General features: G+C 37.8%; 1 protein-coding gene across 19 annotated transcripts in view; it reads right to left on the reverse strand.

The window, feature by feature from the left end:
* The window catches only part of KDM6A (lysine demethylase 6A), a 162778-nt gene that overhangs the window by 11789 nt on the left and 124987 nt on the right, over window positions 1-26002 (reverse strand). For all 19 annotated transcript variants that reach the window (XR_008820382.1, XR_008820381.1, XM_056329686.1 and 16 more), the window contains 8 exons: window positions 11383-11512; window positions 9723-9828; window positions 8792-8997; window positions 6422-6486; window positions 6246-6320; window positions 4251-4399; window positions 3173-3287; window positions 947-1134 (listed from right to left, as the gene is read on the reverse strand). Coding sequence is in view for 17 of the 19 variants with exons in the window: in XM_056329686.1 (XP_056185661.1) it covers window positions 947-1134; window positions 3173-3287; window positions 4251-4399; window positions 6246-6320; window positions 6422-6486; window positions 8792-8997; window positions 9723-9828; window positions 11383-11512 (1034 nt within the window). In the remaining 2 variants the exon portion in view is untranslated. The remainder of the gene's footprint in view (window positions 1-946; window positions 1135-3172; window positions 3288-4250; window positions 4400-6245; window positions 6321-6421; window positions 6487-8791; window positions 8998-9722; window positions 9829-11382; window positions 11513-26002) is intronic.

The following is a 26002-nucleotide window of genomic DNA, read 5'->3' on the forward strand; positions in this document are numbered from 1 at the left end:
CTTCCCACCCAACCCAGTCTATGAAATTTGAAATGTATGCATCTCACTCTATTCACTCTTTAACATTATTTTACAATGCTATGGTATATAATTTGTCTTGAAAAGGAAGACTGCACCTTGACAGATTTGTTGCAGTGAGTCAGACTTTTTCATTAAGCAGCCTACTCACCCTGCCCTTCTTTAAAAACTGTTTTACAAAATTTACCACAGCTGAACATGTGAGCTCTGCATCAATCAATCACACAAACCTATACATACTACTTATTGCACCATAACGAAATAAAAGACACACCTTGAACTATTTAAGAAAACTGGAGTTTTTTGTAAGTACATGCTTTTCAAATGCTTGACAGAATCTCATTTTAGCTGTGAAATTTCCTTTCACTCTCACATCTAAAAACCTTTTAAGACCATGGTTCAAAAGTAAAGACTTCTAGAACAGTAGGTCTAAAACCCCTAATACTCCTTTATGAACAAGATTTTACAACTGTTCACATTTCCTGATGCTTTCACTAAAGAGCAATTATGTATCAGTTGTCCCTGAAAAGTTAAGACTGGGCAAGTCCTTACACTCATATACAAGCTATAGCACAGTCTGCTGGGTAGCACAAATTTTGGGAGAAAAAGTTGAGAAATGGTCTACAAGACAAGAGTGAATGAACTAATCTAAGCATTTTATTCTTCTACTGTTTGCTATACAACTGTAATTTTTACAAGCCCATTAAACGAATGAGTCCAAAGACTGCATGGTTGCTGCTTTCTCTTCCTCTTACCAATGGAATTATTTTAAGGTTCAACACATGATGTTTTAAAATACAGCACATACATTTTTTTTTAATCCTGTAAAGAAAGCATGGTAATTTAGTAAGAAATGGCAGGTTCTGTGGCATATATACAGTATTACTACCTAAGTACACAGTTCAGCACAGGCACTATTCAACCATACCTGTAAGAGGGCCAACATTCCACGCAATGTTGTTGCACCAACCAATAGCCTGAACCCAATGAACAGTGCCAGCATTTATCCACACCAAATCCCCTGGTCTTTGAATAAACCTATAAACTGGGACATTGGCTTCATACAAATCTTCCAAGTTTGGCCACCAAGATCCCATTAGGAAATTCATATTATTCCTGAAACAAGAGGAAAAATAATCTTCAGCATTTATCAGCAGACACATTAGTAGTTGATACTTCAGTGTAATTACCTGCCAAAACTTATCACCCATGGTAAATGCTTTCTGCATCTCATCAGTGACCCAGGAGGACTGGTCAAAAGGAAAGTTTCATCTATAAAATTCCTGATCCTAATTTCACATCCCACAATACATTAAAACACTCAACCATCTAGCAGCCCATATGGAGTCAGCTTATGGCTTCCAGTTATGTTCTATTTTCCTTTAAGTTTCCCAGTATTTTATTAATGCTGAGGCAGAGGAATCCTTGGTTCAGATCTAGCATGACACTGATGCCAAATGTTGTTTTTTTAACCAGACTGATTTTATATACAAACCGTATCAGCTCTTTAGACTGCTTTCTGTTTTGAACAATGCCAACCTGCCAGCTTGTACTGTCAATGTATGCACAAGAAGCTTGTCCACACAACAAGCAACCTGTTGACACCATCTCAACTATGATCCACAGGTCCATGCTACATTCAGCCAAGAAAATGTCAACTGTTCTGAGAAGCCTGAAAACCCCCACCACCTCTACATATGGATTTCCTAAGCATGAACTCTTCCACTATAGTTATTAAAAATACATACTTCTCTTCCATCCTTATACCAATTTTTATACTGTATTTATACTGCACCATAAGAGATCATCAGCAATTCAGAGTTTTCACAGTCAATTCAGGGCCTCTGTCATGGGGGTAAAAGGCATGTCATCATTAGAGACACTGCAACTGCATCAGTGTGACTAAAATTTTGAGGTGGCTAATCTTTGTAAAGGTGGATGAAGTAAGAACAGCTGTCAATAGGCAGGCAAAAAATTGAGAATACTGAGACACTGAGGTGAATTTGCAGAGCTCTGAAAAAGTTCTGAAGAAAAGCCAAGAGCTTAGACCAGATTTAAGTGGGCAAGATAAGAAAAGAAATCTCCCATAAGATTAGCTGCAGAGGCTACCACTGGAATACTAGCATGATGAAGGGACACAATGGCTTCCTTTTTTTTTTTTTTGGGGGGGGGTGGGGTGGCGTGGAATGGGGGGAGAAGGGTACACGTGTGCATGTTCCATTTGATTTTAAAACACTCACTCAACATAAGGCACAACACAGAAACCCCAGTCTTAGAGCTGGCCAAATACTTCCCCAACAGTCCATGCACCTCAACTTTCCCAGCAAGCTACAAACACAGAAGTGTATGCAAAGCATGCCATGGCACCTCTTGGGGTCTGAGTAAACTAAGCTCTCCCTCTAGATGCAGCAAGAAACCATGCCAAAACACCAATGACCCTGTACTTGATTGTGTACAACACGTATACCAATCATAATAAAGATTAATAGCATATATCACCAGGAAAATACTTCACTCCTAAAAATCCAGAACAAAACCTCAAACTCCTTCACCCCCAACCACAAACCCAACTTTGTTGCATCACTCCACTGCAATAGCCCTAGAAGCCGTTACAAAAGCATCACCATTCGGTAACAGTAGAGGTCAGCTTCAATATGCATGATAGAGTGCCTAGACAAACAGCAAGGACTACGATGGATTTTCTGATGTGGAGATGTAAAAACAGTGAAAACTGGATTGATGCCACGTAATACACACCAGTAGCAGACAGCCTATGCTTATACTAAATTTCTGCTTCCCCTTACGGTAGCATAAATTTGATTCTTGAACCTAAACGAGCAGTTGCTACTAACAATCTCTCACTTCTCGTATTTCCTTAATTCTGTGTTCGAAAAAAACCAAACACTGGACCTCATGTTAATTTTTGAAAGCAAAGCTATCACAGGCAATCCAAGTTTCTGTACATTGTACAAATACCGTATTTTTTATAAATTCTAGATTTTGCATTTTGACTTTTTTTAAAAGACTTTTCTGACTACGTGGAAAACCTTTAAAATAATGTCCTCTTAGAATACCCTCAGTAATTTCCCCCCTTAGGGCTCAGAAAGGGACAGAGAACTGGATAAAAAAGAGAAAAACAGCACACCCAGCTTACTTTTCACAGAAGTCATTCATGACACCCCAATAGCTTTCAGGGACAACAAACCATTCACAGTCACCTGGACCAATATTTATATTTACTGAACAAAAGTTGTTATTTTCTTGATGACCTGAAATTTAGAGAAAAACACACACACTTTATGTAAGGATACAACATAGTTTAAGTATTTGTACATATTTTTAGATGACACTTACACTATTTAGGTGCTTCACAGTAAAAAAATGCAATTAAGCTACCAGTGACAAGACAACTCTGCTTTTGTTAAGTTTGTGCAAAATGAAAAGCTGGAATCACCAATCTAACGAATCTGACCAATAATTCAGCAGTTCCCTTTTTGTAGAAATAAATGCTTCAAGATGTTAAAGCTTAGATTTTGTGTTTTACGATAGCTCTTGACAGTCCCAGTCAGGAGCAAAACTTCATGACTTCAGGCACTGAACAGAGAAGTAGTAAGAAAATCTTTCCAAAAGAGCTTTCAAAAATCAATGTAGAAATGCCAGTATTTTATCTTCTTTTGACAGCTGGAAAACTAAGCCATAATCCCCAATGGAATTTTCTAAAGTTGTACACTTCAGAAAAAACAGAACCTGAAATTTAGTCCAGATCCCTCAAGTCTCAGTCCAGTGCCCTAATGCAGCACTACTTATTATGGAGGGTTGAGTCCTATCCTCAGACAATAAAAAAAAATCAAAAAAGTAAAAGCATACCAATTTCTACGATTGGACAAGACCTACTTTGGAAGCCTATAAAAACTTCCAAGGCATGTGAAGTACAAATACTGTCCAAGTATATAAACTCATCTTTTTTCCCCATAAAGAATCCAGTATTACATGCAAGAGGTTAGCACGGTAATTACCTAGCATTGCAGAAATCCACACATTTCCAATATAAGGTAATTTAGAGTACTTTGCACCCGCAGAGTTCAGTTAAACAAGAAATTAAAAAAACACTGAGTATGTATAATCTTATCATGTTTAGGCATGTTGGAAGATACGTAAAATCTGCAGTATGGTTACATCAATACCACAGCAGTAGAACCTGATTTTTTTTCATGCAAAGAGATTATACTCACCTGGTGTTCTGCTTCCTGGAACCTTCATGTACAACTGCACCGTGTTCATGCCGAGGATGGTATGACCAACATGGCTTAGAAGATTTCCTGCTGATACCACACGTACAAAAGCAGGAAGTTTTGTCAGTTCATGGAGTTGCAACTTCCACCTGCAGCAAAATAGCAAATTGACAAACTGTGAATCCCTGAAACTCTTGAAAGAGTTCGGGAAATACAAACATTTTCACACAATTGTTAGTGTAGGAGATAAAGGAGCAGACAGCCTACTTCTATGTAGCTTAGTATCTCTTAGGGAAGTTGAGGCAATGCAATATTCTTACTTGACAGTTCGAGAAATTTGAATGACAATTGCATTTAAGAGTGAGCTCAAAGCCAGGGTGATTGGACTCACTCTTGCCGTTAGCCAGTCTGCTGCGATACTGTCAGGAAATTCTGCTTGCAATTTACACCTTGGTGTACATCATCTCCAAGTGAAATGAGAGCTGTGCTCTCCCCACACTCTAGCCAGCAGAAACCATTAACCGTGCTTTCAAGAGCCAAATGATATGATGCTACAACATATGTCAAGAAGACTGTCTAAGCATACCCTCGCCTGTGCACACAATTGCTGTTACCAGGAATGAAGTTACAGACATGCATGTGCCACAGAACTGGACACTCGGCATTAAGAAAAACAAAGATCTTCAAATAAAAAATCCAAGAACTTAAGTGCAGAGCTCTGTAATGTTACCCAGGTATCTGAGTTACTCTTTCAGTTTTAAAATATTTCCAAATATAATCACAAATCTGACAGGCTAGTTGAGGGGAAAGATAGTTTTGTAGCAAAAGCTGAGACTGCAGATCAGAACATCTGGCAATTACCTGGGATCATACAAGAACTATTTGAAGTATCAAAATCCCAATTCCCTACGAGCCTCAGGTTATTTATGCTCAAGTTAATTCAAAGTCTCTCTCCCAATGGCTTGTTCAGAGCGCTAGTTTATTAGCAACAATTTTGTATCTACAGGTGGAATTTCTTCAGAAAAAAACAGCATCGACATTTAAAATTTTATAACAATTTCTAATCACATACATATATACACACATTGACTATACCACAAAAGACCTCAGCATCTTAAGTGGCCCTTATTCCCCAGTTTCAAACACCATAACCTTTTCTTCTGCTCTGATGACTGAAGTAGATCAGAATTTTTGTATTGCAGCTGGCAGGACTGACAGCCTAAACATGCTGGATCTTTCATGGAAATATATACTAACTAGAGATAGAACCAAATAAAAAATTATTACTGGACAGTAAAACCATGCTTTCAGAGTATTTCTAATACTTCCTGATGTTATTCTGAGCTACCTTCATCTACTCACAAAAGGATATGTAGTCTAAAGAATACTTAATTTATTCCTTATTTCTTTGAGGTTGTGGGAGAGGTGTCATGGCTTATCCACAGGTAAGCATTGGTCTGGTCTTTATTACACATTTTGAACCCTGTTGCTGGACAGAGCTAAGAGCTATTAAAATGCGGAAATAGAAAGGGTGACAGTTGGAACAAAAGGAAACAAACAAACAAAAAAGTAAGAAAAATACAAACGAAAAAGAAAAAAACCTTTAATCTTACAATTTCTGTGCAAAGACTGAGAACTTGGTATTGTCAGAAGTAATTAGAATTGCAAGCAAACAATTTAAAGCCTCAGAATTAAACAAAGGGAATGTATTAGAAGGAGAACTAGAAAGAACAGTTTCTGATGGATGTTTAAGTTCCTTTCTGGAAAAATAAAGAACCTGGAAAGAAAAGCTTGAAAAGAGATTTTAGCATGAGAAAGACTCATAACAACAGTTTAAAGAGCAAAGGTAACAATTCCATTGCAGAAATGGGGTGTGCAACTGGAACTGGGTGTATCAACAGACTGACCGATGTCTGAGAAGAATGCATTAGTTTCCCAGAATGACTATCATACTGTAGAATACCACTGTGAGCAGGAGAAACTGTAATAACTTACTTCTTGTCATCTGACAGGTCAATGTTGGTCCCAAACTTGATTGTTTTAAAAGGTCCTCTTCTCCTCCTCCCAGAGCTGCAAATACAAAAAAATATAGTATGTGAATGTAAAAATGGGAATGATGTAAAAAAACCACATAAAACCAACTACAAAATTATCAGTTATACCACACTTACTTATCAGAAGATGTGGATTCATTATCTGAGTGGTCCTTGTGGTGACTCTTCTTCTCATTTTCCTCCTGCAAAATACAATTGTGGAAATGGCTTTTTAAATATAAATAGACATAAAAGTAAGACTATATGTAAAATACATAAAGTGACCACAAGTTCACAGAGATAAGTACATTTGTTTCAAGTTGCTGGTACAATCTTTAAAATACCTGTATCTAACATTTTATGTTAATATTACTGTTAAGAAAGTAAGAAAAATATTATTAGTCAAAAGCCGTTGCAAAAAACTCTTTGTGACTACAATCTCAGTGAAGCTCAGGCCAGGACAAAAGAAAATGTCTACATGGTAAATATTTCTGCCAGCCTACATTACAATTGCAAATGAGTATGTTGGTTTGTTTCATTATGCAGGTGAATTGGAATCCAATCTTGAGGAATAGCGTTAACTTTTCCAAACCACAGCATTTACCTTCTTTCAAAAGCAAGCAGGTATGCTGGTATGAAACTAGGATGAATAATATTTATAAAATTAATTTTATAAAATCCATTATATAACAAATGTTTTGAATTCTTCATAGCCCTATACTATTTCAGCACTGCAGTAACGAGGACCATGACTACCTGAAAAAAGTCTAGCCAATATTAAATGATGTAATTTCATCTTTTTAGCAGAGTTCACTCAAAACCCTATTCTAATGACATCTTTTTTGACAAGTATATGGACATAGAAGGAAAAACCTTACAACAAAAAAAGGAGGAATGAACTGCCTGGAGGCTACCCAAAGATCTCTGGCTTTGAATGGGGCTGTTGTTAAATCTCAAAGTGCCCTATGTACCTGAGAAAGTCTTATTCATCCTTTGAATAAAGGACAAAAAGAACCTAGCGATGATGGATTTATCAGATACTGCAAGGCATGTTAGAAAAGCAATGTAATAGTTGTTAGAGGAATAATAAAAAAAAATCACTTTCATTTGAACACTGTGAAAAGTCACGTAAGGACGCGTCAAACAGTGTTAGACAAAGGACACACATACACTCTCTGATTTCCAAGTGAAAAATGAAAATCATCATTCTGAAAATTATTTCATATATTGCATTTTTACCACCAATTTGTAACAGAGGAGAAAAAAATAATCAGAAAATCCTGCAGTTCACTTGGTGCAAATACAAAGCTGAGGCTTTCCTGCTGACAAGCTAGTATGTGACCAATTACATACGTTATTAAACATGTGTGTGTGTATATATATCTCTAATGCTCCAGTATATATATAAGATACACATATAATGCTCCAGTGAAGTAATGTTCTCCAGCCCCTCTGGAATGACATAGAAAAATACGATGCCAGTGCAACTGTTCAAGGGGCACGAGAAAACTTCAGTCAATATCCCACTTGTATTTATTACCACTGCCGAATAAAAATCCCATTTGTCCCAAGCTCCTGGTGACTTCAGTGCCCCCCACTTCCCCGTGGTAGTCCTGTTTCTTTTCCTCTTCCTGGAGCAGTCTCGCTCAAAACACTGGATTACTGATTAATTTCTTTGTTTCCAATCCTTTCCTCTAATGCACAAAGTTTAAATTTAGGATTTCTCTTTCCTTTCTTACTGAAACCATTGCTATTTCTCTGTAACGGCAGTGAAAACTGCAGCAGTTAATTCCCCACATTGGTGTTCTCCCTATTTTCTAATTAACAACTGGTCAAGAATATGTTTTTGTCTTAGTTCCACCTTAGCCTAATCTTTTTATAACACCAGATAGCATAAGCCTCCAAGAAGTGCCCACAGCTCATTCCAAGGATGAACTCACTGTTTCAGCAAAAACATTAAAAGGCAGTACCAGTAAAATAAGATTTCAAGTATTTCCCTCTGCCACATATGTCTAACAACTTCTAAACTATAGAGAAAATGTTATGTCTGGAACCCAACAAAAGACAGTAGGAGTGTAAACTTCTAACAAGCCATAGCCAAATTAATTCAGGATACTGCAAAGCACAAAGAAATTTGCTTTCAAAGCCTGTGGGAAATTAGAAGCAATACAAGTTAAAAAAGAGCATCTTAAGTTATAAATAGTTTAATATTAATTTTGGCATTTTAATATGAAAGCTAAAGCTAACAAGCTTTTAAAGTATGTAATTACCAGGAGTTTTACAATAAGAAAATTTGATTTTATATGAAGCATTTGGGAGGAACAACCCATATACTATTTGACCCTCTATTCAAAACAGATTTTGTAAATTTACCTGTGTTCTTCATGCTAGTGGAATTAACCTCCTTCTCCTTAACATCTTCCTTTTGTTTTTGATAGCCACTATTAATTGGTCCCAGGGTTAGTATACAGTTTGCAAATGTAACTTAAATAGTAACAACGGACATACCCTTAAAGACTCCTGGAATGAAGAGGCCTGGTACTGTGCATATTTAGCAATTGTTGTATGAGATCTGCTGCTTTCACAACGCCAGATTTTCTTTGTTCCAGTGGGGTCCCAGTTTTCATCTGCTGGCTGCAGTAGTTGTGTCCTTACTTCTACTATGTGTTCATTATTTGCTTCTACCAATGTCTTAGTAGAGAAGAGTCCTAGATCTAATAAATAGGAATAAAATTCATAAATGACAGTTAAAATATAGTAAAAAGTTTCAAGAAAATTAATAAAGCTGTCTAAAGGTTTAAACTAAAGCACTTTTTCCCCCTCAGCCTTCGTAACACAGCCCACCTGTAGGTTAATAATTAACACTCATGATTAACACTCAAAAAGCTTTTCTGCACAGAACAGTAGAAGCTTGTAAAAAACCTGGCAGCATAGCAGTATGGACTACATTCCAAGAAACATTTTACATGCCTTGGGTAAACAAATCTACAAACATAAATCTATTACCAATGCAATATTTTTCAGACCAGAGTTTTATGAATGCACTTCTATCGTATAACGTTTCCTATCACCAATGAGTTTTTCTATCTACAGAGTTCAATATATTATAGACAGATCAGAGATAATTAAATGTAGAGCACAAAGACGTGTAGCCACTGTTTTAATAGGAAAAAAGTCTATCTGTAAGCTTCCATATCCGCAGCTTATCTCCTCTCTGTGCTAAACAACATCTGTTGAATTTGGGGGTTTTGTTTTTGGAGACAATTAAGATTAGAAAAACAGTAACTGAGAAATGACACATTACCCTAATTATTTGGAATACACAAGTAATACAGTATTACAGAAATAAAGTATCCACTTCTAAGAACTGAGAGATTTCTTCTTAAAAAACAGATACCTTTTTTCCCCAAAGTAAAAATACCATATTCAGTAAACTTACCTAATTTAAGCGCTCCAGCAAGGCCACGTATTACAGTAACAGGGTTGTTTGGATTTGTACAAAATTGATGTAATGGTGGAAAGAAAGCATCTCGTTTATTTTCCAACTGTAAAATTATAATGGAATATTAGATGCCAGATGAATTTAGACTCCTTATTGGTAAAATAAGAAAGAATAATTAAAAAAAATCACAACAACACAGAAAGAAGACAGGAACATTCTCCATTTCCCTGCACTGTGGGGAATGAACAGCTACATCATACAACCCTATCCGTGTTAAAAGTTGGGTTCTCTCCTGAAATTAATTTGTTACTGCAATTTATTTCTTGGCATGAATTATTCCCAGGTTGCTTCGGCTTTTGCAACTCAGGTTTCCTGCGGTTTCTTTCTTTATCTGACAGTAGCCTTGTACATTCCCTAAATTGACAGAATCCTCTGAAGAGCAAGATAATAAACTAACTTTCTTTTCAGAAGTCAAAAAGGCAAATTATAGAGATCATGTATACAAGAAACAGTATAATTAAAACCTACTCTCATAGTGTATCTCACATTAACCAGAAAGGCTGATTTGATGTTCTAATGCTTTTGCGCACCTATTACCTCAATTTTATGCTATAGTTTCTCCCATATTTTTTCCCTTTCTTTTTTCTCTTTTGTTGTAAATCTTTTAAAATGCTGACGACATCTCTTTCAATAAAGAAACCACAGTACAGAGTTCCCAAATATTGGGACCCATGTTGACACATCTGCACAGTATGCTGCAGCATGGTGACTTACCAGCTTTGCATGGACTCAACAAAGCTGTGATGGACTTTTAATAACGTAATTAGTTCAGATGCAACACTTGGAAGCGCTATTGCTTCCAACTTAATCTAACTCTGAAGCAGACTGCTTGGGCAGTACCAGGCCAAAAAAAAACCAACAAAAAAAACCAAAACCAAAACCAAAAAACCCACCCACTTCTAGTCCCCACCATGAGCTGACCAAAGCTAACCTGAGGTTTCCACACTGGTTGTATGGACATGCTGTAATTTATTGTTCTGTTATCAAGGAAGGGGACATCCTATAATTTATTCTTCTATTACTGAGGAAGTTAGCACAAATTTTTCATAAAGCTATTGTAAAACTTTATTTTCAGAACAGAAATTTTAATGGTTGCATAAGAAAATACTATGCAACTAAAACCTGCCTTTTCCTAATGACATTTTGTTCTTAACACCACCTCTAATTTTATTACTGTTTTCTTTACTGTATTTTGAAACAGATTGTTGGGAGAGTTTAGTTTAATTACTTGCTTATTTATACCTAAACTTTCACTTGCAAAAACCATACATACATGTTTGAAATATTGTGTACTGTATCCAATGAACTGTTTTGCATATTCTGCTAATATTTTCAGTATTTTAAAAAAATACTCTGAAGCTGGTTTTCCTCTTTTTACTGAAATTCTTAATATACAAGTAGTTTAAGAGTCAAATTATGTCCCAAAATTATCTTTAAGGTTAGCATTTTTCCCACTTACACACTACTTGGGAGAGCACTGTAATTAGAATTCAGCTATAAATAGTGCACCTTTAAAATAATTATATTATGTAATTCAGATAATCAAACAATTACAAAAGACAGCCGGTAGAGTACTTCTACCATTAGATTTACTTACATAAATACTAGGTGTAGGTGGATTCAGCTTGTCCTTTGGCAAGGGAGGGTACGGTGGAGGCGGTGGTCGTGGAGGTGGGCATTTATCCAATAGAATACTACTGTTAGATAAGCCATTTTTACCCAGATTCCTAAAAGGAAAGAAGAGCTGCCTCTGTCAATACTTGACAAACAAAATGAATACATATTAGTGTAAGGTCTTCTGCAAAATAATGAGGTATAAGGAGAAACCGTAATTCAAGATGCAAATAAAGCTTATATATTTTAATCAAGAATTCTCAGTGTATAATTTGATATTATTCAAAATAATCCCCACTTTGCCTGCATCTGCAATATCACCACTATTAGTTAAAAATGTAGCCATTTTAAAGAAAGCTAGTATGACTCATTTGACAAAATTTAACAGGGAAAGCAGGTTTCAACTAGAAACAGAGAAGAACCTTATTACGTCAGCAGCAGCGGGTGGATGATCCGTTCGCAGCAGCGGAGAGAAGGCAGTCCTGTAATGCTGCACACAGCACAGTCAGAAAATGACAGTGCCTCAGCCAGAAAACTGCAGAGTCACAAAACCCAACAACTGCACTAAAGATGCTACATTGAACAGCCACCTACCCCCGCCCCGACTTACACATTCTGAAGCCAGAAGGAGCCACTGCTGCATAGTCCATTGTCTGAGCAACAGAAGAACGGACCTAGCCTGAGCGAGCTGCTGCACCAACACCCGTACGTGTACAGGAGTGAGAACCTTGCTTACTGTATTTGCAGCCTTTGGAGATTTCCAGATGTGGATAACCCACCGTATATGTGTTGACTTTTCCTGTAATGAATGACCTGAAAAATCTGCAGTCTGAGCTTAGTCTATATTCCATTTCCAGTCACTATCACCAGGAAAGTATTTATTAGCCAAACCATCCCTTTTTATTAAAGATGACTCAACTACTTCATAATTCTTCCAATTAAATACTCTTCAAATCCCTGTTCAACCCTCATTTGATTCACTAGCTGTTATTACCACCTCTCAACACCCCACAAAATGGGATGTTTCTAACACACTATATAGTCATGTATCTTTCTAAAACTCACCAGTTACAAAAAAGTTGTTCTGGTAACAACAATCTTTGGCAGAAACCACAGCTGACATATTAGATGAAACTCCCAGCAACAGAGCTTTGTCTCTAAAACACAGGAACTCTGATGCTGGCACTGAGAAAGATCGTAGAGCTGGGTGCCGGCATGTGAGAGCACTGCTTCAAATCAAGCCACCACAAATCACACCTAAGACTGAACTGATCTCAAGCCCCCAAGTCTGACTGACTGCTATGACAAACACTTCAAAGAAAATGAGCAAACAGCTCGCATACCCCAGGCTGCAGCAAAGACAAGCATCCTGAGAAACTGGTGCTCATCACAGCAAACAAGCTGGTCATTCAGCTCACAAATTATGCCAGCCTTCGAACTCATACACTGCTCTCCTCTGACAGAAGATCAGAGCGATACAGAGACATCTTTAACAACTGTCTCCAAAGCATGCTTGTCAAAACACCACACATGGCTTGTTCCTTGTGCTAGGTGAGTAATGCCAGAATAGATTGCAACCTCAAAGAAACTGAAAAAGCCATGCAGAAGCTTTGATTAGGCACCATCCAACCTGGCAAAAAAACTCACTGACCAATGCTTAATGTCTGATGCAGTTCTTGCAAAGAACTATTGTGTCATCCCCCCCCCCAAAAAAAAACCAACCAGGAAAAAACCCAATACAGCAATATAAAATCACCATTATCCAAATAAATTTACCGACCACAGTTGCATGAATCTGAGATTCAGACTGCCTATACAAAGTGAAACTATAATCTGAACAGCAGGTATTAGAAGTAACTATGAACTCTGTATTACCAAACTGAAAACTAAAACCAAGAAAAGCAACCGCATAGTATTAAAAATCAAAGAACTTTGACAAAATTCAGTTTGCATTGATAAACAGTTCTCAGGCAATTTCTGAGGCAAGGAAAAAGTGAAAGACTGAACCTGAAGAAAAAGGGACATTGTTCAGAACTAGGGTGACTTAAGCTACTGTAGTCACAACAAGATAATCACCACAGCAAAAGCTCAGCAAAGCCAGGGTACGTTGGGTCTTCAGGGAAGTGGGACAGCAGAGAAGGGAGAAATTTCTGTATGATTAGAGAAACTACAGGTCTGAAAAGGCAAAGGAAATAGAGCAGAAAGCAGACAGTACAGAGAAAAAGATCAGATGAACAAACATATCTCAAACCCGACACCTGAAGCTGATACTACCAAGTATATGCCACGGTTTCCTATTAAGTTACTAAAACCCTTTATGGAAAGTTTGAGAAAAGGAGCCAAAGCAAAGCAAAGCCGAAACAGGAAAATGCTCATTAAGTGGCACAGGAAACAGACGGGTAGAGTACTTAAAGCTGTCTTTAACAGACAAATTTCACTCTATCATTTTTTATTTTTTATTTTTTTTTACTATGAATCAGAATAACTTACTAATAACAATGGAAAAAAGCTATTAAAGAGTAATGCTGTAATTGTTGGTGTAGTAACAGATTAACAGGGATTATAAAAACCACCACAGAAGTGGTAAAAAATTTACTGCCAGCACCTGAAATGAAGCAGTGTGAGCATCTAGTGTAGGCACCTCCACCTAGAGAAATAAGAGAATTATGGCCAGTGCAAGGGAAGTTAAAGACCCTTTTCTGACCATGGCAACCATGAGGAAAATCTCACACACCTCTGTTTCAAAAGCCTATTTTTTTGTGACAAGATTTCCTACTGTCTGGAAGAGGCAACAGATGCAATACTCAAGAGAAAACAAGCCTGATTTACACCCCAAAAAGAAACTGGATGCCTAGTCAACTACAATGCTGTGACAGAAGAATAAAGAGAAAGACATGTTTCATTCATTTAAATTGACTTTCCAGGGGGAACTGTCTTTTCACAGACTGTGCAGGAGAACACCTTTCATTCCCACAGAGAGGGAAGAGAAGGCAGGAGCAGCTGTCAGCCTCAGAAAGGCAAGGACAGGGGTGCACACTGACGTGCGGTGCTGTCCTGCGCCAACGCTGCAGCTCTCGGTCCACTGCCATCTGCTCAATGGGCAAAGGCAACAACTCATGCAAGTGCTTTACCCCGAGGACCAAACTCCAACTGCCATGCTTATGAGTGACACCAACCACTATGGATTAAATTGGTGCCTTGATTTCACGTAATTATAGCATCTCTTGAATAATCAATCATTAGGTTCATTACAATACACACACACACACACCCCATTTCACTGCTTTCTAGGATACATTCCCACATCTTCTAAAAACAGGGTACAGCCTTCAGTCTTAGAGAACAACTTCCCCTCTGGCTGTACCAAAACCCAGTTAACCAGAAGCAAGTGCGACCCAGTTTGGTTTGCAACAATCCCCTGTCCTCTTCATTATGTAGCACTACTCCCTGGTCTGTGCATTTAGCAAGTATTAACATAAACAATTTACAGTTATCTAGGGATTTCTTGACAAATAAGAGACTGATGGCTTAGCCTGAGATGATGCCTTCATCCCTCTACCATACTTCTTCCCTTGAGTGTCTATTTTCACTGCACGCACAAATCAGTAGTTTTCAAGTCTTCTGGAACTTTTTCCGTTTTCCAAGAACTATAATAAAAAAAATATCTGTACGAACAACAGTTCTCTAGCCTACTCTTTCAGAGCTCATGGATGTATGTTATCTGGGCCTCTGACTTTAAAATGCCAAAGTATAACTACTGTTTAACCTTCTCAATCACTGTGAAAAGAGTGTGTTACCGTACGTCTCATGGTGCGAACATCGTATCTGCTTTTTTCCCAAGCACAGAAGAAACATTTACTGAACTCTCATGCCGCTACTGACTATTCTAATAGCTCTGGGCAGCCATTAAGCATTAATGTTTTTTGTGTTTCTTGTTTTTCATTCTTGGCTACAGTTTTCCTCTTCCAAACTTTGTTTCTGAGTTTTCTAGAAATTCTTGGGTTCAGTACTTCTAAAAATACTTGCCCTTTTTAATTGGGAGATTGTGACTTCTTGACCATAATAAAAAGTTCCCAAACAATTTCCAGTTATCTATAATTTGTATTTTATGTACACTTTACAGGCCAAAACAGACTAAGTTACAATCGGTGCGCTTAAGCAGTTATTTTTGTTGTGGAGACAGTCTAAGTGAATTATCACTTAAGGATTAGCTACATGAGAATTAACAAGGTTTTACTGCTTAAGAGATTAGAGTTATTCCAAAGAACAACACTAATACCCTCTCTTCCCCAAATATAAATCACATTTAACATGAATAAAAGGAACTGTGGATTTTTGTGATACTCTATCAGAATTAATTAATCTACAAAGAATGAACAAAACATTTGAAAAATGTGCCTGCAGAAGGAATCAATTGAAGCACTAGGATGCACAGTACTTACTTGACCCAGACCTGATTTAAAAGAGAAATACCCAGCCATAACAATTAATTGCTTTCATACTGCAAGTTACTACAAAAAACCACAGAAAAGTGTCTGTCAACACCCATCACCCCAGGAAGGGGCCAGTTACTCACAAGACCTAACCTGGGCTCTCTGAGGCTCACCTTCAGCTCCTTCTACAGCCAGCAGAGAGAGATGAGCTCTCATAGAGGAATACAAAGAAGTCAAGTCAACCTTACATTATACTTAAATGCAAGCAATGCCAGATAATTATACAACCTGGTTATCGTGCAGTTCTCTACCCCAGCCTTTCACAAGCAGGTACTAGCTGGCAATACTCCCAGAGATCTTTCTTTTTAAACCTACAGAAAATCCTACAACAGAGTTGTGAATTTTCTGATTATGCAAATATATTTCTAGTAATTTTTGAATTCTGTTCTGGTTTTGAACTCAACAGTACAGGTTGGCAGTGAATTTCATAAGTTAATTATATGTTATGTAAGAAGCAATATTCCTTTTTTCTTTTCTTAATGACTTTTACATCTTTCTATTTCATTTGTTAATCACCTTGTTCTTAAGTTATAAGACAAACAGAATCACATTAATGACTTATGTAAGGAAAGTATTGTAACAAGTGGTACCAAACTTTTTCATATGATTGCTTTCCCCCTAAATTATACATCTTTCCTATGGTTTTTTACTTCCAGATAATTCTGCTTCCCATCTGCAGAATTCTGTATTTGCCTTTTAAAACAAACCAGAATGTCCTTTTAAGCAGTTTAGCTTTTGAAATCACATTATTTCATATTTTATTCTTAAAATCTTTGCTGTGGTGAAGTTTACTTGCCAGAAGTCACATACCTTTACAGCAACTGAACGATTTTGCTTCAAGCCAAAACAGTCCTTTCCTTACAAAGAAACCTCCCAATAAAACAAGAATTAAGAATTGCTTTTGTTGCTTTTGTTTTCAAGAACAGAAACAGAAACTTTATCTAGCTCCTTTTTCTTCAAAGTACTTCCCTCAAATAGATCTATGCTCTTTGCCTCTCAACTGCAGAGTTCCTAAACCAGTCATTCACTAATAGACTTCACTAAGCAGGCCTAATTGCCAGAGCAGCACCTTCAGGAAAGATCAGCCTAAGTTTGTGTTGAAGCCTGGGGCAGAAGCAGAGCCCACCGCCCAAGGAGACGTCTGTCCACTTCAGCCTCTGCATTGCTTTTCCCACTCCTGCTCACGAAGCTTATTTCCTATGCTGTGTACATGGCTGGCCATTCATCTTCTGACCCTTTTCCAAACTGTTTGGCCGAGACCATGTTCTGTTTGCCATCCTAAACTTTTAGAATTTTACAAGGTCCCTTGAGAGGCAGCTAATCTCTTCTGGTCTCCTGTCATCTCCTTCTCTCAGTTGGATCGCTCTCTACGTTTCCTCTTTGCACACCAAGCAAAAAGGACTATAAAAAGGCATGTTAGCCCTTTTTAATACACATTACCACCAAACTTTCACCTCTCCTTTGCCTTCCCCAATTAAGCTTAATTGGTAAAGCACTGAAATTCAGAAATCCCTTAAGAATTTTGAAGTTATTCTTTCCATGCATCACCATAAAAATGACAACAGCAACTTTCAGCTGACACAGAGTTGCCCAGTTACCCAGCTGGGCTCTTTAGAATTGTTTGAGGAACTCTAGCACGGACTTCTCCTAGTCATTATCAAAGAAAAGTTCTGTTTGGAGCTTTGCCGGTTCTTTCAAGGCTGCAAACAAGCTTTAATAAATAATGATAGAAAACAGCAAGTAAGGTATTTCTTATTTCTTTTATGAAAACAAAACAAGGAACTTCTCTACACTGCTTAAAGGAAGGACTTGACCTCACATCAGTTTTAGAAAGGGCAAGTAATGGACCCTCTTAACTGAGACGGATACTGGATTTTTAGCATCAGTACTCCAGGATGTTAATTAGATGCATCAGTTGAAACACAGGGCTAGAAATCAGCTGGTTTCACTTCAATAAACAGCTCAAGTGTTAAATCTCAAGTCTTGTGATAACATTTCATTAATTCTCCTTTCAAAAGGATTGCTCAAGGGGAAAAAGATACTTACATTTCTAGAAGTACAGAAAAGAGCTTCTGATAACAGTCTTTTTAAGGAGACCCGATACACAACTAGACAAAGCAGCACACTCCTCTTTTTTTTCCCATGTATTAACAATCGGCTTTTCTGATAACAAACTCAGAGCAGTTACTCCTAGCATATTTTCTTCTTTTAATCACACGGTTTTCACATATTATGTTTTTTTAAATGCCCTCAACAGGCGATTTTCTCTAGGAATCTAAGGAAGGATATGTAATTTAATAGTATACTCTTTTTGTCTGTTATTTTGCTCAGAGGCTTAAGAAAATTTAATTTACTATGTAGACAGTTTACCAAACATAATTTAGTTGTTTTATAACCACCTTAAAATTTACTGTTGCAATCAGTTTTATTGGTAGGGAAGACTAACCAAATCACACTTACACTTCCCAGAATCACCTCTTCAATTCTTTTTCCAACAGCAGTTTAACAAGATGAGCACATTTGTTACCCTACTGTTCTCCAGAATAGCATCTTAATGAGATTTGCATATTTTAGTCAATAGCTCAGCTACTCCATTTCTAAATTCCTTGTAGCTTTTCAATGAACACTGTCTCGCCCTTCAAGGGAAGCTCCTTGTAGAAGTATCAATTGCTATGCCAGCACCTTCCGCCTGACCCCTTCTCAGCCTCCTAAACAACTCATTTCACCACGTGAATAGAACAGGTCTCTGTTAAATATTTCCTCAACATTCTCACCAAGGAAGACAAACATAAAGAAACTTTTCAGCCTGTGGAACGATCTTGCCCTACTTAAGCGCTCACTTTAGTCTCTGGCAAAACAAACCACTTGCCAAGTCTGTTCCTACAGACCAGACAACCTATTCACGTATAATAAAAAAAGAATCAAACGGAGTTTCCTACTTGGGAAGTGTTCTGCATTTTATGATACAAAGCATCTTCTTTCACCTATGGCTTCACTTGAGCAGCTTTTATTTATTAAGAGGACACTTGTTTACATAAAGCAAAATTACAATCTCCCAGCATTTATTTTTGCCTGACTACTTCCATTTTTCTTTCATTGTAACGCACAATTTCTGAACCCCTTTTCTAATGACTGCCTTTACCTTAAAAAACACAAAACTTCCATATCCTTGATGTTCCTTTGTTCTTAGGCAACAAGCAAAATCCTAGCAACATTAGCCTGGTTTTGGTGGTTAGTATTACTGTGTTGCTTCCTGATAAAATTCTTCTATGAGATGAGGAACATCATTGTACTGCAGTTCAGTATCCTGTAGTAGGTCAATTCTAGTTACATTGTGAATCAGCTTTTGTGTATTGCTTAATCCCAAACTGCTAATAATTTCAGGTCTTTTGTGCTCCAAGCATAAATAAACCTGCAGGGTTTAAAAGACAGTAAAAATGGCTTCTCTCAGACAAAACTTTTTTAAAACCTGGAAGCATTTGAAGAAAAGACTATTTAACAAACAGACTTCTGAGGAATTTAAATTTATATTTATATATATATATAAAATCTCAATTTGTATTTTTATAATATACTATATATATTTCAATTTATATATAACAATGTGACTTAAAAAGTAACAAACACTGGTTTTGAAGTAAGCATATAGTGAACAGAGCCAAATGCAGAATAATGAGGAGGAAAATAAAAATGATTAATCTAGAGCTCTGGCTACATACATAAAAACCAAGTTACATCCACCTGTTCCTACCTGCCAAAATGTCTTCCCCCCCCCAAGAATACCATCAAGACAATAGGGCAACAAAGTGTATCAAGTAAATATTGTCGGACAGCAAGAAGAATATGCCAGAAGACAACAGAATGTAATCATCCAGCTCAGAGATGAAGCCGGAATGCCCTTCTGAACATATCAAATGAAACAAGGGTATGTATGTAAAAACTAGCAAATATTAATGCATTGAAGGCCCAATCCAGTGTAGCTCCAATATATAAAAGCCAGTAGTACTACAGGACAATTCCCCTCCCCCTGTGCACGATGTTTATTCTAGCACAGGTGTTTGGGGTTTTGTTTGTTTACAAAAAAAACCCCCAAGCAATTACTTTCAGGTTTTCTGTTGTGGATAGCTTTTCTGCAATTCTTACAGTAATTCTAAAAATCAACATTTGTGATCACAAATTCACTTTTATACCTCAAGATACCATTTACAGAGATAGCACCCGAATATAATCAGTACTATGGAAAGTACTTTCAGTTCTTTGTGTTCGCATTACCTCAGACTGTGTTAACATAAAAGTTAACATGTAGTATTGAAGTTCACAGCATCCGATATATTAGTATACAACCACCTTCTACTATACATAAAAGGTTGACTTATTTTGCAAATAAGCAGGGCTTTCAGCAGAATATCTTTCAGCACTCTCACGTATAGGCATTTTTCCTTATGTCAATCATGCATACAGTATCTAAGACAAGGATGTTGCCCCCAGAGCTCTGCTCCTGAGCTGTCACATGCAGGCATGCACACCTTCAAACTCTACAAATTTTAAAACAAAGCAAGGGCTAATCAACTAGTTAGTACACAGCTGGGATAGCCTTGTCCACAAATTTATGCATGTAAATGGTAAGACATAAAAGGATGTCAGGAAAAATCCCCTATTAATATATAATGGTTATATTATACAGAGTTATTATTTCTATTATTAGAAAAAAAAACATGTAGACTGGACCTTTTGCGCCTATCAGGTAACCAGCCCTAGCACAGGTCAAAAACAGTAATAATAAGCAGAACAGAATTTTCACATATGGGAAACTGTCTGTCTCGTTGCCTTTACACTTTAGGCTTACTCTAAAAACATTACTGTGTTGCCAGTCCCACAAATTTTTTTTCAGAATCTCTTGTTATTATTAGAAGACGTAAGCAGACACTTCCCAGCAAGCACAGTTTGACTAGGAGATCCTGTCTGTCAACGTTGTAGAAGTAGTCCCAGCCCAGGCTGAAGCATTTCTTGACCTCCAAGTTGCTAAAAAAAACCCCCGAGTCTCTTCTCCACTTTTCCCATTGCTCATCTTCTTTATTATCCAGCTTCTAAGTCCTCTGCCTTGCTGTATTAAGGTGCAGACAGGCTGAAGAGGGAGCTCTCAATCAGAAAGAAAAAGGCACATTAACACTTTTTGAGCTGTCTGCAAACTAGATGGAGCAAAGTATTAGCTTATCTCCCTTGAAAAATGATTACAGGAGCCTCAAAAAATAACTACATGAACCCAAGTGAAGAACACTGTATAAAAAGACAAGAGACCAAATCACCACATTAGGAAGTACTTTTTTAAGGGTCAGTATTTCATAATTAGGGTTCCTGAATACTGTTATAAATTTTTATTACAATTTAAAGCAGAACTTGGTATCATCCCAGTAAGTAAGCTAAAGAAAGCACAGCTGGCCAAGCAAAAAGTAAAATTGACATGTAGGTCAAGGCATCTATAGGTTGGGACCATACTTTGAACACTACCCTTCTGCACTGAATTCCCAAGTTCGTGTTGGAGTCTGCCAACAGCCTCTGGCAGGCAGATTTGCTCTGCCTCTCCTCAGACATGGTTCGGCTAGAAACTCGGTAGCCAGCACTCAGCAGTGCTGACCTTGCCTCTGGCTCGTGAAGAGCCTGCCCAGCACACCAGCCTGGTGAGAGCTACACCACCACAGGGCTCTGCACCCGCTCTCCAGCTCCCAGCACAGGGGGAACAGCCTTGCACTTGGCTGCAGTAGAGTTTACATTTGATTAGAAAAGCCCCCACAGACACTTCCATATCACTCACAACAATTTTTTTAAAATTTCTTCTGGTATAACAAAGCCATGGTTTAAAAAGTAGGATAAAGATATAAAAATACCTTTATCAGCCTCCCCTTCTTTTAGAAATTAGGTATCACTAGGAATAGTTCCTCTGTCAATGAGGACAAAAGCAAAGACTTGCATTAAAGTCTTGTTGGTTTAGGCTTTTTGTAGTAACAGCACTCAACATTTTGCTACTGAACACAAACTGCAGATTTCACCTATAGAAAGAGCGTGATAAACAGCATACTAAAATGATCAAAGTGCAACATTCGACTAGAGGAATACACTTCTTATTACTTTCCCAAGAAAGCGGCATGCAAATTTCTAAGCAAATTTTGAAGACACAGATCAGCTAAGCTTTAAGAACACTTTTAAGTCTATAACAATTTTAAGTGCATTTGCAATGCATTCATCCTAACACCAGACACCAAAGCTATTTTTATAATTCTACCAGCAAGAACACATACATGGTCCCAATTAGAAAACCTCTTTAACTCTCATTAAACTCTTCTTCATTTTTATGAATGTAAAAGGTACAGAAACTTCACTTGAAAATGAACATTACAGGATAAGACTTAATATTTGAAAGATGACAAAATAATCCCCATATGTATTTTTTTCCTTATCTAGGAAAATTATCTTTGTAACAGATACCTAGACCACTATCCCATAATCAGTATTAATCATCAAATCCCAGTACATTAGGAACTACTTTCACTCACAGTAACAGATGCAGCTTTTTTGCATTTAACTGATTCATGTGGGTGCAGTTAAAGAAGGATATAAACATGCTTTTATCACTTTTCTGTAATGCTCAAAAGCACCAACTTTGCCATATAATCCCAAATAAAATATTCTGGAGTAAGATATATTGAGATGGTAAAAATTCCAACAAGAATTCTTACACCATAAAAATACAGATAACATTTCAACTGCAAGAACTGTAAACACAGTTCAGTATGGAAAACAGCAGCTAAGAGTACAACCCAAATCATTCAATAACCATGTGCCTATGATTAAAGGGACTTCTGCAAACTTTAAAGGCATATTGTGCAACTTTTTCACAACTGGTGACAACTGTAAGACATGGATACAGAAATTACAGCACTCTAAATGGTCATAATTTCTTAGCATGTTGAATTTCAAATAAAATTCTTTTGAGAAAGAAAGCAAACCTCTCCAAAGACTACCTAGAAAACCTAAGGACTTTGAGATAGTCTACACAGGGAAGGCTGTAAGTAGTAAGCACAAAGCATGAATCTGCAAAGCTAACTACTACCTGACAGGCTCCCTGCTAGCACATGGCGATGACCAACAGCACCCTGGCTTCTATCAGAACTAGTGTGGCCAGCAGGACTCCTGAGTGATCACCCCCTGTACTTGGCACTGGTGAGGCCGCACCAGGAATGCTGTGCTCAGTTCTGGGCCCCTCATTACAAGAAAGACATGGAGGTGCTGGAGCGTGTCCAGAGAAGGGCAACAAAGCTGGTGAAGGGTCTGGAGCACAAGGCTTATGACGAGCAGCTGAGGGAACTGGGGCTGTTCAGCCTGGAGAGAAGGAGGCTCAGGGGAGACCTTATCACTCTCTACAACTGCCTGAAAGGAGGTTGTAACCAGGTGGCTGTTGGTATCTTCTCCCAGGTAACAAGTGACAGGACAAGAGGAAAGGGCCTCGAGAGGTTTAGATTGCATATTAGGAAAAATTTCTTCACCAAAAGATTTGTCAAACACTGGCACAGGCTGCCCAGGGGCATGGTGGAATCACCATCCTTGGAGGTATCTTGAAGACATGCAGATGTGGCACCTGGGGACATGGTTTTTGGTGGACTTGGCAGTGCTAGCTTAATGGTTGAACTCGACTTCATCTTAAAGGACTTCTCCAACCTAAATGATTCTATGATTCTATATGAGATTGAGCTAGCTCAACCTACCTTTGAAGAAGTAATCACATTTGAAAACCTTTGTCTAAATTGTGTTTAGTGGAGTTTGCTCCACTTTTAATGGAATAAACTACCTTATGGTTAATGTATATTCAGACTGATAACATGGTGCATTAATATTGGACAGTTACCTACAGTAAGCATAGATTTTGAAGTTAACTAACTTTCCCATGTAGATAAAATTTCAGTGTATAACAACATAAAACTGTCTATTTCTGAGGAAAGGTGACTGAATGTCTCAAACTTGTCTATGTAATTAACATTGTATTTCTGCCTGCCAGCACATTCATACTCCATAGGCACTCCAAAATACCTATATACTCCAAAGATTTTTAAAAGAAACGTTTACCCTTGTAAGTAAAGACATAATTGAAAGTATTGTTGCCAGCTTTAATGGAAAATTAAGCCAGCCACTGAAATACTTTTCCATTGTCACCAAATGTATTTTGTGTTGGCATGTATAACATTGTCCATGAAAAACTCCTGCAATACTTTAAGATGCCTGAGGATCTTGCTCTGATGATAAAAATTTGCTCAGTGACGACACAGCACAGTGCAATAATAAGAGCAACACTATATGCAGAGCCCTGCTATTGTGCAGGATGTCTAAATATAGGGCTTGTAAGTGGTGTGGAGGGAGGAAAGTCTCAGAAGGTTGCACAATAATCACTAAGTCTTAGGGAAAAAATATTATTACTACTGTGGCAAAATACATCTTTCCTTGATGCATGGGAGTCTATGAAATTATCCTTATTATTGTTAGACCCTGCATCTAATGAAAGAGTTGGATTTCAAAGAGACTAAAAAAATGTGTTTGCTGGACATAACCATCAAATCCCAGCACTGTAATTTCTACTGGAGGTTCCTACCCTCTGACAACTACACCAGGGTCATACCAGTAACCCAAACTACACAACCCTCACAGATGCATCTGCTTTTCTTTGGAAAGCGGGAGGAGTTTACCTGCCATTTTTGGTGACTTAACACCACCGAGATAAAAAAATAAATAGCAAAGAAGCATACAGAAATGTCAAGGCGTGGAGCCTGGTGTTTCTCCTATGCTGCTTTTTAGTAAGACAGAACTAGGAATCACCAGAAGTGTTAAGGGAATGCATTTAAGCTGACTATGCAGATATAAAATGAGCCTGATCATTCCAGTGCTAACATGCCTGTCAGGAAGATGGGACTTACACATCAGAGACAAACGTTGGCAGATTTAGCTGCAGCACTTTAAGATACTACTGTCCTCAGTCCACCATCCTCCTCTGCCACAGGCCAATGGCTATTGCACAGGTGGCTAAATTTTCTGCATTTCTATACTACTATATCACTGTATCTAACCACTGTAGCTTAAGTATAACATCTTTGCCAGAAATCACTGCTAAGAAGCATTATGTGAAACTTCTATAATCTAGCCTTCCACACTCCATACCATCCTCTATTACTAGCAATGAAGACACCAGGGAAAACATCATGCAATTTGTACAATCACACTGCCAATCACTGCCAGGTTTCCTAGTGGCTGGCCCCACTTTTTGCCTTAATCCATTACACACCTGATCTAAAATGATTCAAGCTTACTGACTAAAGATAGAAACCAACACAACATACCTGCTAATCAACTGGAATATAAGATGGACCAAGACTTATACCTCTGAAGAGACAAAACTATCCACACTGCAGTATGACAGACTTACAACTAGCTGAAAGACTGCATTTTTAAAGCACAGTCCACCATGTGAACGGCTCCTATACTTGAGCTACAGGTACTGAAAGCACCATCAAAAAACCCGTTTCTGGGCAGAACTGGAAGGACAAGCTGATACACCAGATGGCTGTGTGACTACTCACAGGAACACAACAGGCACGAGAAATGAGCCAACAGGAACCTCACAGAATTTCAACAAAGGGAAATGCCAAGTCCTGCACCAAGGGAAGAGTAATTCCACGCAACAGTACATAAGAAAACAAACAAGAGGTGACCGAACACAAGAACAGCTTGTCTAGGCTGGTTGTGGAGTCTCCACCCTTCGAAGTATCCCAAAACCTAGCTGGATGTGGACCTGAGCAACCAGCTCTGTGTGGCCCTGCTGTGAGCTGGGGGGTTGGATTAGATGATCTCCAGAGACGCCCTTAAGGACCTCATACCTTAATCGTTCTGTGATTAGTTATCAATTTTGCAATGAGAACACCAATTTGTAACAACAAACCAAATCTGTATGACTTATTTGTAAAATAAGAAAGTACAAAAGGATTTTTTAGATCTTAATAACAGCACTGAACATGATAGGTTGGGGTTTTTTTATACGTTCAAAATTTCTAACATCTACATTGCTGCTGT

This window comes from Falco biarmicus, chromosome 2 (assembly GCF_023638135.1).
Source record: "Falco biarmicus isolate bFalBia1 chromosome 2, bFalBia1.pri, whole genome shotgun sequence".
NCBI classification, from domain to species: Eukaryota; Metazoa; Chordata; class Aves; order Falconiformes; family Falconidae; genus Falco; species Falco biarmicus.